This window comes from Lonchura striata, chromosome 25, assembly GCF_050655825.1.
Source record: "Lonchura striata isolate lonStrDom1 chromosome 25, ASM5065582v1, whole genome shotgun sequence".
Lineage (NCBI taxonomy): Eukaryota > Metazoa > Chordata > Aves > Passeriformes > Estrildidae > Lonchura > Lonchura striata.
The window spans coordinates 1,768,163-1,781,699 of record NC_140727.1 but is presented as its reverse complement, the minus strand read 5'-3'; the positions used below and the strand labels follow the sequence as shown (position 1 = coordinate 1,781,699).

Here is a 13,537-nt window from a genome sequence, read left to right as displayed (position 1 = left end):
GCCCCGGTGCCATGCTGGCTGTGCTCCTGTGGGATCCTGGGAGCCCCAATAAAACCCTGGCACCCCAATAAAGCCTCAGGGCCCCAAGGAAGCCCCGGGACCCCAATAAACCCCCAGGACACCAAAAAAGCCCTGGGACCCCAGAAAAGCTTCAGGACCCCAACAAAGCCCCGGGACGGTGCTGCCAGTGCTGTTGTGGGACCCTGGGACCCAAATAAAACCCTGGGACCCCAATAAAGCCTCAGGACCCCAAGAAAGCTCCGGGACCCCAAGAAAGTCCCGGTGTCATGCTGGCCATGCTGTTGTGGGACCCTGGGACCCCCAAAAAGCCCCAGGACCCCAATAAAGCCTCGGGACACTGCCGGGCTGGGGGGCTCAGGGGGCTGCGGGAGCCTCGGGCGCTGCTGGAAACCACCCGGAGGAATCCCTTGGTTCTCCCGGGGGAATCGCTGAGCTCTCGGCGGTGTGAGGGGAGAATTTGGGGGTTCTGCGAAGGGCAGGGTGTCCACGCGGGTCTCGGGGAATCCCCCACAGGCGCTGCTGTCCCTCGCCGAGCTGTCTGGAACTGGGATGCGGGAGCGGGGCCGTGGCCCAGCCGCATTCCCGGCTCAGGTGTGGTTCACCCCGGGAGCTGCAGGAGCCTCATCCCGTCCCGCTGGCCGCGCTCCCGGCAAGGAGGAGAGGGGTTTGTAGGGTGGGGTGGGCAACGCAGCCTTTAAATTGTGGTGGGGGGGCTCTGTCTGGGGAGGGGATCCTCATTTCTGCTCTCTGACCCCCTGCGCAGGAACCTGCCCTGGCAGCCTGCAGCTCCTCCAGCCAAAGGACTTTGGGATTTTAATTAGCAGCTGTGTATCCTCTGCAGAAAGGAGCAGTTGGGAGGACTCGGGTTAATTAGCAGGAGCAGCTAATTAGCTGTTTCCTGAGCAGCAAAGGCTGGTGGGAGCAGAGTGGGAAGCTGCCAGCGCTCGTTTGGCACACGGGTGGTTTGGAGGGGGGGGTGACATTGCCCTGGATTTGGTGGGGTCAGGACCACAGCACGAGGCCAGCAGTGCTCTGGGGGCTACTAACAGCCTTCTGTGGGCTACTCGGGGTCATCAGGGGCTACTCGGGGTCATCAGGGGCTACTCACAGCCAGCCAAGGGCTCCTCATGATCATTTGAAGGGGCTACATGAATGTTGCTTGTGGTCATGTAAGGGCTGCCCATGGCTCTACAGGCTGCTCGTGAAAGTCCAGCCCCATCCTGGGCTACTTGTGGCCATCAGGGGCTACTGACAGCCAGCCAGGAGTTCCTCGTGGCCATCCAGGGGTTACTTGTGGCCATCAGGGGCTACTGACAGTCCTCTGTGAGCTACTCAGGACCGTCAGGGGCTACTTGTGGTCATCTAGGGGCTACTCCCAGCCATCTCTGAGCTACCCATGCGTGGGTAACTCCTCATGGCAATCCAGAGCCTCTACTCATGGTCTTCAATGGGCTACTTATGGTCATCCAGGGGCTACTTATGGTCATCCAGGGGCTACTCAGGGCGATCCAGAGCCTCGAGTCACGGCCATCAGGAGCTCCTCCCAGCCCTGTGTGGCAGCTCCTCCCTGCGTGGAAGCACCTGGGAGCTGCCTCCAGCCTGGCACCAGGGGCCACGTCACAGCCGCTGCCGGCACGGGCCAGCCGGAGCGACCGGTTGGCAGCTGAGGTGTGGCAGTGGAGAAAGCTGCCCTTTCCCCAGGCTCTGGGAGCTTTTTCCTGAGGTTGGGGGGCTCCTCCCTGCTGGGCCGAATCCTGGGAGCAGCCAGAGCAGGCATGGGGAGCCCCGGCTCCACAGGGGCAAGACGGAGCACGCCAGGAGCTCGTCCTCCTTCCCTTGGCACCACGCTCAGCTCTGGCCCTTGAGATGGATTTTTCCAGGCTGTGTGTGAGGCGTGCACGAGCAGCAGAGGCACAGCACAGCTCCTGCCAGCATCCTTCATCCCAGCGGTGTCTGGCTGGGGCGTGGGATGAGGCTCCTCAGTCCTGGGGGGTCCTGCATGGGGTGGGGGTCTCTCCCTGCCAGGTTCTGGGGTCTGCTGTGTGATTTGGCCCCTCCTGTCCCTCCACTGAGGCACTGGCACAATATCTTCATTCCAGATCGCTGTTAATTGGTTAATTGACAGAGCATCGATGCTTGATCCAGGCCTGCTCGATCCACGGGGGTTTAGCAAGGATTCCATTGATTCCCACGCTCTGCCATGGTGGCTGCAGGTCAATCCCACAGATTTTTACCCCCACACTGTGATGGGAGGCTCCTGTAGCTCAGGGGGGTCAGAGCAGCGCTGGCTTCCCTGGGGTCTTCTCATGGGGGAGTGTGAGATGAGGCTCCTCAGTCCTGGGGGGTCCTGCATGGGGTGGGGGTCTCTCCCTGCCAGGCTCTGGGGTCTGCTGTGTGATTTGGCCCCTCCCATCCCTCCACTGAGGCACTGGCACAATATCTTCATTCCAGATCGCTGTTAATTGGTTAATTGACAGAGCTTGATCCAGGCCTGCTCAATCCACGGGGGTTTAGCAAGGATTCCATCGATTCCCACGTCCTGCCATGGTGGCTGCAGATCAATTCCACAGATTTTTACCCCCACACTGTGATGGGAGGCTCCTGTAGCTCAGGGGGCTCCGAGCAGACCCCCAGCAGCACTGGCTTCCCTGGGGTCCCCTCGTGGCCCCAACACCAGGGCTGATGCCCACCAAGGGTTTGCCAGAGCCCAGGGTGTGCCAGGACGAGCCCTCCCCACAAGTAGCCCCTTTATGGCCATAAGGAGCCCCCCTGGCTGGCCACAAAAGCTCCCAAAGCTGCTGTAGGGCCAAGAGCTCTCTGCAGCATCCTCAGCAGCAGGAGGGAGGTACAAGAAGCAGGCACTGGGAAGTCTCTGATTTATTAAAAGGCACTTGAATCCATACAAAAGTGACACCTGGAGCCCTGGAAGCCACTCGAAAGCCCTGCCCTTCAAAATCCTGGTGCCACGGGCACGGAAAACTCCCACCCTGGGGTTTGAGGGGCTTACGGCACCCCCAAAGGATTCGCTGAGAGCTCCAGGGCCTTCGCTGAAGGATGCAGGGCTGGAGGCAGGAGGTCCTTGCTGATGTCCCACTGGGAGTGGCCAAGGTGGCACCTGGGGCCAGCCCAGGCCAGAGTTGGGGGGCTCCTGGGGACCCCTCAGGCAGGCAGGGGGCTGTAGGGCTTGCCCTGCTCCGGCCTGTACCGCCGGAAGAGCCAGAACCGCACGAGGCTGGTGACGATCCCCGGCACGTTGGGGACCTGCGGGGGGACACGGGGGGACCGTGGATGTACCCCTCCCCTCCACGGTGCTGGGGGAGGCTTATTGGCCCCATCCCAGCTAATTAATTGAAATCTATAGTCATCATGCTGGGCCTTGTCACCCTTGGCTGGGTGACACGCGGTGCTGAACGGGGCCGGCGCCGAGCCAAGCGCTCGGCTGAGCCACGAGAGGGGAATGGGGTGGGATGGGATGGGAGAAGAGGGGATGGGATGGGAGTGAGGTGGGGATGGGGATGGGGAAGGATAGGACAGGCTGGGATGGGATAAAATGGGATGGGATGGCAGTGAGGTGGGGATGGGGAAGAATAGGATAGGCTGGGATGGGATAAAATGGGATGGGATAAAATGGGATGGGATGGAAGTGGGGTGGGGATGGGGAAGGATAGGAGAGGTTGGGATGGGATGGCAATGGGGTGAGAATGGAATAGGACAGGATGGGATAGGAGTGGAATGGGGATGGAGTGGGGTGAGATGGGAATGGGATGGGGTGGGAATGGGATAGGACAGGATGGGATAGGAGTGGAATGAGGATGGAGTGGTGTGAGATGGGAATGGGATGGGGTGAAATGGGGCAGGAGGGGGACAGAACAGAATGGGATGGAGAAGGGTGGAACACAGATGGAGCAGGCCAGGGTGGGATGGGGATGGGGCTGCAATGGAGTAGGACAGGTGGGGATGTGAGATGGGATAGAATGACACCCCCGGCATCCCGCCAGCCCAACCCACTGTGATGTAGGGATCATGGAGCTGCAGGCCATAGAGTGTCCAGCTGCTGGAGGCCACAAGGGTGGTGACGGTCAGGGGAAAGGACAGGCACCGTGTCGACTTGCTCCGGACAACCTTGGCCTGCGGGAGCAAACGTCAGGCAGGGCCCGGGCTGGCAAGCCCCAGCTCTGCCAAGCCCCACACACCAGGTCAGCCAGCGGTGAGAGGTACATGCTGATGGTGAAGACGCTGCAGAAGAGCCCCAGGTGTGTCAGGCGCGTCCCCGTGTCAACCAGGATGCTGAAGTAGCCGCAGCCAGTGACCACCACAGCCAGGAGCAGCAGGACCTGCAGCAGCATGGGGCGCTGGGGGGGACAGCAGGGGGACAATCAGGGTGAGGCTCCCCCATCCTCCCCGTGGCCCCAGGGCCCTGCCCCACCTTGGCAGGGCTGTAGTAGAGATACACCAGGATGTAGAGGGTCTGCAGAGCTGCCCCGATGGCGTTGACGGTGATCACCGTGCCGTCCCCCTTCAGGCAGCCGTAGCCCAGCCAGCTCAGGTTGCTGCAGGGACGTGGCACAGGCACTCGGCTGCAGCCTGGGGGATCCCCCCTGCCCCTCAAATGTGTGTGACCCTCCTCCCCAGGCCCCGAGCCCGCCGTACTTGGCATCAGTGGTGAGGAAGGGCAGGAACTGGATGTTCTCCACGCTTTTGGTCGCCAACATCTGGCGCAGGTCAGACCTGGGGACGGTGGAGGGCAGCGGCCTCCTGGGTGCCTGGTGGTTCTGGGGTTGGGGGGCTCCAGTCTGTGCAGCCAGCAGGCACTGCACCCCCCACTCTCCTCCCCCTGCACCCCCAAACGGGACTCAGCACCACCCCCAATCCCTCTGCACCAGCCATCCGTGGCCCACTGCACCCCAAACTGGGCCTGATGCCCTCTGAATTGCACTCCAAACTGGCCTTGGTGCCCTCCCCATTGCACCCCACATCGCCCCCACTGCACCCCCAATCTGGCCCCTATTACACCCCCCTACCACCCTCCTCACTGCACCCCAAACTGGCCCTAACACCTTCCTTAATTTACCCCCAAGTGTCCCTTCATGGCCTCCACTGCAACACCCAAAATGCCTCTGGTGCCCTCACTATTGCACCCCCAACCCTCCCACCAGGCCCCACACTGCACCCCAAAACCAGCCCTGGGGTCCTCATCCCCCATGGGCCCCAATACCCACACTGCAGCCCAAAACCAGACCTGGGGTCCTGATATCCCATGAGTCCCAGTGCACCCACAAATCCCCCTCCCCATTGTCCCCACTGCACCCCAAAACCAGCCCTAGGGTCCTCATCTTCCATGAGCCCCAGTGCATCCACAAATCCTCCTCCTTATTGCCCCCACTGCACCCCAAAACCAGCCCTGGGGTCCTTATCGTACCCTCATCCCCCATAAGTCCCAGTGCACCCACAAATCCCCCTCCCCATTGCCCCCACTGTCCCCCAAAACCAGCCCTGGGGTGGTCATCCCCCATGGGTCCTACTGCACCCACAAATCCCCCTCCCCATTGCCCCACTGCCCCCCAAAACCAGCCCTGGGGTCCTGATTGTACCCTCATCCCCCATGAGTCCCAGTGCACCCACAAATCGCCCTCCCCATTGCCCCACTGCCCCCCAAAACCAGCGCTGGGGTTCTCCCCTCGCCCCCGGCCGTCACGGCACCCCCGAGCCGGCCCCGGTGCGCTCCGCATCGGCCCCGCCCCCGCCCGGGGCCGCCGCCGATCGCTCACAAGCCGGTGGCGAACATGGCGAGGGTGGCGGCCAGGCAGACACCGGCGAGCACCGACACGACCATGCCGGACACCGGGCGGCGGCGGCGGCGGCGCTGCCCGCGGCGGAGCGGGGCGGGGCGGGACGCACTACCGGGGAGGAGCGGCGGGGATCCGGCTCCGAGCGGGGGGAGCGGCACCGGGGCACCCGGGGAGGGCACCGGGGCCGGTTTGGGGGTGCGGTGAGCAGGGGGGAGCACCCGCAAGGTGTCGTGGATTGAGCGCCCCACTTTCGGTTTGGGGGTCTCTGGGCATCCCCAGAGTGAAGCTCACGGTTTGCACGGCCCGGGGGTCACCCGCGCTGTGACCCCAGCTCCGCGCCTCCTGCGGGGGTCACATCCCCGTGACAGCAATTCCGCAGGATCCTGCATCCACCGGATCCGGGGATCCACATTTCCCCCGTGGCTCCACTGTCCCAGGGTGTCCCCACACATCCCCGTGACAGCAATTCCGCAGGATCCTGCATCCACAGGATCCGGGGATCCACATTTCCCCCGTGGCTCCACTGTCCCTGGGTGTCCCCACATCCCTGTGACAATTCCCCAGGATCCACATTTCCCCCATGACCCCACTGTCCCATGGTCCCCCCACACATCCTGGGGGTCACACATCCCTGTGACAATTCCCCAGGATCCTGGGATCCACATTTCCCCCTTGACCCCACTGTCCCATGGTCCCCACACACATCCTGGGGGTCTCTCATCCCTGTGACCCCTCTCTGCGACCCTCCATCTCTAGGGTCCCCCTCCTTTGGGTGTCATGCATCCCTGTACCCCCAGATCTCGCCTCTCCAGGACCCTCGCTCCCTGCAATTCCCAGTTCCCTGTGATCCCAGCTCCCTGCACCCACAGCGTCTCACCCTCAGGGGGTCCCACATCCCTGGGGTCACTCCGTGGGGGTCCCCGGGGCGCAGCCAGGCTGTGTCCCCTGCCCAGCCCCCTCCTCAGCAGCAGTGATTTATCAGGCCCATCCCATGGGATCTGCCACATTCCAGTGGGGTTTGCCCCAGGAGCTCACAGCAGAGCAGGGGGAGGGGTCCCTACCCTCAGGGGAGGCCTTTGTGTCACCAGATAAAGCCGGGGACAGTGCCAGCCACGGTGGCACTTTGCCACTTAACAGCCCCGTGCAAACACCGGCCAATTAATTAATTAACCAGCCCAACCCCCCACAGGGGCCAGGAGAGCCTTGGCCCAGGAGGGTGGGGGAAGGTCTCAGGAGCTCAGCGTGGTTTTGGTTATTTATTCCCGACAATGGTATAAAAAAAAATCCTGTGTCAAAAACTGTACAAAGGGGGTGCTGGGGGGCCCCTCCGGCACCCAGCGGAGGGGAGGGATGGGGAAGGGCCAGGGGATGAGGGACGGGGTAGGGGTGCAGCACAGTGAGGAGGGGGATGTTTGGTACAACCCCGCTCCCCTGGCTGCGGGGCATCTCCAGCCCGCCTGTGCTCCCTGGCTACTGACATTGGGGGGTAGTTGCCCCCCTGCACCAGCCTCACCTGGCCACCCCCACGTCCCTGCCTGCAGGACACGCTCCAGCTCCAGCCCACCAAGCCCCGAGGGTGGTGGGCGAGCTCGGCCGCGGGGCAGGGGTGCCAGCCCCCTGCCCCTCTCCAGTCTGGGGCACCTCAGCCCCTCCAGCTCCAGGCTCCCGCTCGGTCTCTGGCTGCCAGGACCATCCTGGAAGGGCCAGGAAAGCCTGAAGGCTCCAGCTGCTCCCATGGCTTTTTGGGTCTTCCAGCCCCATAATACTGACACAAATCCTTTCCTTGCCCAGATGTGCACCGGGCAGGGCACCCGGGGCAGATGTGTGGGGACCACGGGGGTCTCCAGTGGCCACAGCCTCGGTGGGTCCGGGCACCAGGGGCAGCTCAGAGCCCCTGTGGCACCAGCAGGGGCAGGAGGAGGCTGATAAAGGTGAAGGGGCGGCTGCTGCTGCGCATGGCCGAGTTCTGCCCCACGCTCCTCAGCACGTGTGCGGCCGCGTCGTCTGCAGGGGGGAAAAGAGAGGAGCCATCAGCAACCCCCGAAGGCAAGCTGTAGCCCAAACCAGCAGCACAACAGCCCTGCAGAGCAGTGCCAGCAGCCTTGGTACCTCAGCCAGCTCCAGAGCCCCCCAGGAGGGGCAGATGAGCCCCAGTGCCCCTGGCAAACCCCTGGGTGGCTGTGTTCAGGCCAGTGCCCCCCACCTGCCTCCTGGCACCCCCAAGAACACCCTGCCTCCCCAGAAGGGAAGCTGGCTCAGCCCCAACCCACCTGCCTGGATCCTCCCCTTCTGCGTCGAAGCCGGGGCAGGCGGTGCCGGAGCTGCGGAGTAAACAGGGGGGTCACGCCAGGGAAGGCAGCACCCCAAAATCCCAAAAATCCCATTTTGCTGTGGGTTGTCCCCCTTTCCCCCACCCCCACCAACACCTTCCTGGCCAAGCCGTGCGTGCCCACACCCCGGGCTGGCCAGGGGCCACGGCCAGGCCGTGACTCAGCGCGGCCAAGGCCACGCTGGGCAGCGGCGCCGCGAGCGGGACGCGGGGGGCCCCGGGGGGGTGCTGATACTCACTGCCTTTGCCTGCCACCGTCACCTTCAGCTTCAGGCAGGCTTCCCCGTGGTGGTGGATGGGCTTGGCTGCGGAGGGAGAGGCAAGGTTAGGAAGGGATGGGGGGAGCCCGCTGGTGAGTCCCTGCAGCACCTCTCAGCCCCCCCAGCGCTCACAGATGTAGTAGTAGCTGTGTCCCTCCCTGAACTCTTTGCCGAGCGTGAAGGGAGTGAAGCGCTGGAACTTCTCCGAGAACTTCTCGGGGCCGTGCAGGGCGCTGGGCTTGTCGCATTCCCAGCGGATCTGCTCCTTGGAGCGGGGCTTGCAGGCCTGGTACTCCTCCAGCTCCACCAGGTACAGCGTGTAGCGCTCCATGGCCCGGGGGTCCACGCTGCCCTCCTCGTAGTGGGGGCAGATGATGTCCAGGTAGTCATTGAGACGAACCTCCACCGTGTAGTCACTCCACAGAAACCTGCCGCAGGAGGGCCGGCAGGGGGGTCAGGTTTGGGTTAAGGGCCTAATTTACACCCCCAAATCCCCTTTATGCCACGGCAGCGCTGGGCAGGGGCACCCTTGGGTCCACCCTTCCCTGTGCCGAGCCTCGCAGCACCTGGAACAGCTTGGAAAGGGCAACGCCACCTTCACTCTCCCTCCGGCTCGGCCCCCCGGCAGTGAGTGGCGAGCGCACCCCGCTTGCCAAGAGCCGGGGAGCAGGGAGGGACCCGCTGGGACGCGCAGCCTGCCCGCGCCCTGCCCGGCGCGGCGCTCGCCGTGGGGCAGCCAGCCCGGCTCCAGCTGCGCCCCACACCCCAGCCGGGGGGGGGACACGCCGGGGGCCCCCACGGGGTCCCCACCTCGCCGGCTGGGGTGGCCTCGAGAGGGCACAGCCACTTAGGACACCCCAAAAACTCCCGGGAGGACACAGCGCTATGATATGGGGCTGTGGGGGGGAAACCCCAAAACGGGGGGAGGCAGTGACGGACGGGAAAGAGGGGAGGCCCCGTATCTCCCCACGGTGCCTGAGTGTGGGGCAGGGCCACAACCTGGGGGGCTGGAGAGTGGGATGGGGGGTCTTCCCGAAATCCCAGAGCCTGAGAGAGCTCATGCTCCGGGGGAGCACCTCAACAAGCAAGGGGAGTCAGGGCAGCGGGCAGGGGGGACCCCTAGAGCCTGTAGGGCCGCTGCCTGCCGTGGGGTCACCCCGCAGCCCGGTGAGCGGGGGGCCCCGATCCAGGTCTCACCCCCCCGCACATCCTGCCCCGTGTTTGTCAACACGGTCCCCGGGGCCGGCGCCGGGGCTGGCGCCGTGCCCCCCCCGCGGGAAGGAAGCGGCCCCTTCGCACGGCCCTGGGAACGGAAAGGCCCCCCCGGGCACACCTGGACCGGCCCCGCCGCCCCCCGCACCGGCCCCGCACCGGCCCCGCACCGGCCCCGCCGCCCCGTCCCGCACAAAGGCCGCCGGGGAGCGGAGCGGCGCCGCCCGCGCCCTCGGGGCGGCCGGTGCCGGTCTCGGTGCGCGTTTGCGGGGAGGGGGGTTCCCGGTGGGAGGCGGGGGTCACTCACCGCGGGTTGGAGCTGTTCCAGAACACCGTGTGCCGCTCGGCCGCCGCAGCCCAGCACAGCCCCAGCCCCAGCCCCAGCAGGGCCAGGGGCACCCCCGGCTGCCCCATCGCTCCGCGGGCGCTGCGCTCCACGGGCGGCCCCGCGCCCGCCTCCGCCTTAAGTACGGCCCCGCCGCCGCCCCGCCCCGCCGCTCGCACAACAACACACGGGACGAGGCGGGGGGGAGGACACACACACACGCACACACACACACACACGACACACCCCCACCGGTATCGATCAGAGGGACGGAAACCTCCCCCCACAGATACGCGCCCCCGGACACCGGCACCGGCAGCAGGGAGGGGGATGCAAACCTTCCCTACCGGGACCGGCGTTAACCGGGACACAAACACGCCAGGAGCGGGCAGGGGGACACAAACCCCCACCGGGAAGGGGACACGCTCCTCACACAGCGATGAGGAGCCCCCCAAACACACGCACACAGAAGACCCCAGCCTCACCCCACGCTGCAGGACCACCCCAACTCCACACACCCACCCACCCCCCATCCCCCCGCTGGGGGCTGTGGGTGCAGGATTGAGGGCTATGGGTGCAGGACAGGGGACTGTGGGTGCAGGATAGGCAGCTGTAGGTGCAGGATGGGGGCCTGTAGGTGCAGGATAGGCAGCTATGGGTGCAGGATTGAGGGCTATGGGTGCAGGACAGGGGGCTGTGGGTGAAGGAGGGAGAGCTGTGGGTATGGAATGGGTGCCTGTGGGTGCAGGATAGGCAGCTGTAGGTGCAGGATGGGGTCTGTGGGTGCAGGATTGGGGGCTATGGGTGCAGGATAGGCAGCTGTGAGTGCAGGACAGGCAGCTGTGGGTGCAGGACAGGGTGCTATGGGTGCAGGATGGGCGCCTGTGGGTGCAGGCTGGGGCTGTGGGTGCGGGATGGGGGGCTGTGGGTGCAGGATTGAGGGCTATGGGTGCAGTACAGGGGCTATGGGTGCAGGATAGGGGGCTACGGGTGCAGAATTGGGGGCTGTGGTTGCAGGAGAGAGAAGTGTGGGTGCAGAACAGGGGTCTGTACATGCAGGACAGGGTGCTCTGGGTGCAGGAGGGAGAGCTGTGGGTGCAGGCTGGGGCTGTGGGTGCAGGCCGGGGCTGTACATGCAGGAATGGGGGGCTGTGGGTGCAGGACAGGGCTGTGGGTGCAGGAGGGGAGCTGTGGATGCAGGATGGGGGACTGTCCATGCAGGACAAGGGTCTGTAGGTGCACGATTGGGCGCTCTGGGTGCAGGAGGGAGAGCTGTGGGTGCAGGCCGGGGCTGTACTTGCAGGATGGGGGGCTGTAGGTGCAGGATTGGGGGCTCTGGGTGCAGTACAGGGGCTGTGGGTGAAGGAGGAAGAGCTGTAGGTGCAGGATGGGGCTGTAGGTGCAGAATGAGGTGCTACATGTGCAGAAGAGGGGACTGTGGGTGCAGAACAGGGGTCTGTAGATGTAGGACAGGGTTCTGTAGGCGCAGAACGGGTCTGTAGGTGCAGGACATGCTCTGTAGGTGCAGGGCAGGGTTCTCTGGGTGCAGGATTGGGGGCTGTGGGTGCAGAACAGGCTCTGTAGGTGCAGGAGGGAGAACTGTAGGTGCGTGGCAGGGGTCTGTAGGTGCATGGCAGGGGTCTGTAGGTGCAGGATGGGGCTGTGGATGCAGAACAGGCTCTGTAGGTGCAGGACAGGGATCTGTGGGTGCAGGAGGGAGAACTGTGGGTGCAGAAGAGGGGTCTGTAGGTGCAGAAGAGGGGGCTGTGGGTGCAGAACAGGTTCTGTAGGTGCAGGAGGGAGAACTGTGGGTGCAGGGCAGGAGTCTGTAGGTGCAGGGCAGGGGTCTGTAGGTGCAGAACAGGGTTCTATGGGTGCAGAAGAGGAGGCTGTAGGTGCAGGACAGGGATCTGTTGGTGCAAGAGGGAGAACTGTGGGTGCAGGACAGGGGTCTGTGGGTGCAGGGCAGGGGTCTGTAGGTGCAGAACAGGTTCTGTGGGTGCAGAAAAGGGGGCTGTGGGTGCAGAACAGGCTCTGTAGGTGCAGAATGGGGTGCTGCACGTGCAGAAGAGGGGGCTGTAGGTGCAGAAGGGAGAACTGTGGGTGCAGAACAGGGGTCTGTATGTACAGAACAGGCTCTGTAGGTGCAGAGCCGGGGTGGGCACAGCGGGCACGCTGCCACAGCCTGGCGGGAGCGCGGTGCCCGGCTGTCGGCTCCCATTTGCTCCGACACGGATCCATCCGTGTCCCGGCCGGCGCGCGACGCTTCGCCGCGTGTCGCGGAGCGATAACTCAGCCGCATTTGCAAAACAACTTTCCTCTTGTTTATTCCATAATGATCCATTGATTGTGGGTAATGTTGCATGCCCTGTGCCGCAGCGGGCGCGGAGCGCTCCCCTGGCACGCGGCAGGGGCTCCGGCAGGCGCCGCCGCGGCAACCCGAGAGCGGCCGCGGCTCCCGCTGCCGCGGCGTCCCACGGGCCCGGGCCGTGGAGCTGCGTGCCCCACATGCCACCCACATGCCAGCCTCTCTCCCCACGCCCTCGCTCCCAGGGAGGCTGCTTTGCTCTCATCCTCCCTGTTGTGGCCAGGCCTGACATCATCGCTAATGACAGTGCCAGGCCTCTGTTCCCGGGATGCCGGCGCTGCCGTGGCTTGTACGGGGCAGCACCTCCTGGGAACAGCGCTGGGATCCCAGAGCTGGAGCGTGGCACGTGCAGGCCACGGGGATGGGTGCAGCACCAATCCCATGGTCCTGGCACCACGCTGGTACTGCCCGCTCCGCGTCAGGGACAGACTGTGCCTGGGGAAACTAAGGCAGGGAGCGCTGATGGAAGGAGGGCTGGGCAGCCCCTGGTGCTTGAGCCTTGTGCTGGGCCTGCCAGGGGCATAATGAGCCTCCTGGGAGACCACGCTGGATCCATCCTGTGGTACCCAACCCCGTTGGCCAAGGGGCTCCCCTGTCCCGTGTGCCATGGCCCCAGCCTTGGACCAGGCCACCAGGTCACAGGGAAGGGAGGCCACATGGACACGCCGAGACCCAGTGCCACCACCATGCCTGGCCCAGAGCACTGCTGGAGGACCAGGACTGGAAAGACAAACCCATATCCCCTGCTTGGGACAGTCTGAGACAAAAAATGGGGCTAGAAATGCCCCATTACCTCCCTCCCGGGGCGCTGGGTAGGGTGGTTGCCCACCCACAGTGGCACTGGGGGTGCCAGTGCACATGGTGCACATGGTGTGCATGGTCATGGCCATGGCCATGGCACCTGGGAGCAGGTGCCAATGGGCTGGGATGGGTGCCCATGATGGAGGGACAAAGGTGAAGCCGTTTCAGGCTGTAAACATCGCTGCTGCTCCGTGTGGGGCAGGCAGGGTCGGCCAGAGGGCACCGAACTCGTGACAGTGTTTGTGGTTCCTTGGCTGGGGACACCCGGGAGTGCCCCGGCCCCTGGCCGAGCTGACGTCACCCATGCAAGGCTGGGGGAGGAAGAGGAGCCGTCCAGTTTGTGGCTGGGAGCGAAGGCCGCGGTGACGCAGTGCCAGCTGCGTGCGGCCTGGCAGGTAGGCATGGCAGGTAGGCATGGCCTGATGCCAGCCT

At 64.7% G+C, this 13,537-nt stretch overlaps 2 protein-coding genes across 3 annotated transcripts; both read right to left on the bottom strand.

The window, feature by feature from the left end:
- Window positions 1-2,880: 2,880 nt before the first annotated feature.
- SLC50A1 (solute carrier family 50 member 1) lies at window positions 2,881-5,900 on the bottom strand. Of its 2 annotated transcripts, none has more exons than XM_085560583.1 (6): window positions 5,790-5,900; window positions 4,672-4,749; window positions 4,448-4,598; window positions 4,215-4,373; window positions 4,030-4,149; window positions 2,881-3,282 (listed from the first exon to the last, which is right to left on the bottom strand). In XM_085560583.1, exons 1-6 carry the CDS (start codon window positions 5,852-5,854, stop codon window positions 3,181-3,183), a joined length of 675 nt encoding a protein of 224 aa, XP_085416709.1. In that variant the 5' UTR covers window positions 5,855-5,900; the 3' UTR covers window positions 2,881-3,180. The 2 variants fall into 2 exon arrangements, with proteins under 2 accessions (XP_085416709.1, XP_021387852.3); XM_021532177.3 differs by having other exon boundaries at window positions 4,448-4,571.
- Window positions 5,901-7,047: 1,147 nt separating this feature from the next.
- EFNA1 (ephrin A1) lies at window positions 7,048-10,049 on the bottom strand. The gene is made up of 5 exons (XM_077789400.2): window positions 9,919-10,049; window positions 8,532-8,827; window positions 8,379-8,444; window positions 8,081-8,131; window positions 7,048-7,814 (listed from the first exon to the last, which is right to left on the bottom strand). Exons 1-5 carry the CDS (start codon window positions 10,023-10,025, stop codon window positions 7,696-7,698), a joined length of 639 nt encoding a protein of 212 aa, XP_077645526.2. The 5' UTR covers window positions 10,026-10,049; the 3' UTR covers window positions 7,048-7,695.
- Between the last annotated feature and the right edge of the window lie 3,488 nt (window positions 10,050-13,537).

Excerpts from the sequence above, each read along its gene's own strand:
- SLC50A1 (XM_085560583.1), bottom strand. The coding sequence starts at position 5,854 with ATGGTCGTGTCGGTGCTCGCCGGTGTCTGCCTGGCCGCCACCCTCGCC. Across the intron at positions 4,750-5,789 it reads GCCATGTTCGCCACCGGCTT|GTCTGACCTGCGCCAGATGT; the intron begins GTGAGCGATCGG and ends CACCGTCCCCAG. Across the intron at positions 3,283-4,029 it reads TCCATGATCCCTACATCACA|GTCCCCAACGTGCCGGGGAT; the intron begins GTGGGTTGGGCT and ends GTCCCCCCGCAG.
- EFNA1 (XM_077789400.2), bottom strand. The coding sequence starts at position 10,025 with ATGGGGCAGCCGGGGGTGCCCCTGGCCCTGCTGGGGCTGGGGCTGGGG. Across the intron at positions 8,828-9,918 it reads TGGAACAGCTCCAACCCGCG|GTTTCTGTGGAGTGACTACA; the intron begins GTGAGTGACCCC and ends CTCCTGCGGCAG. Across the intron at positions 8,132-8,378 it reads GACGGTGGCAGGCAAAGGCA|CTCCGGCACCGCCTGCCCCG; the intron begins GTGAGTATCAGC and ends TTTACTCCGCAG.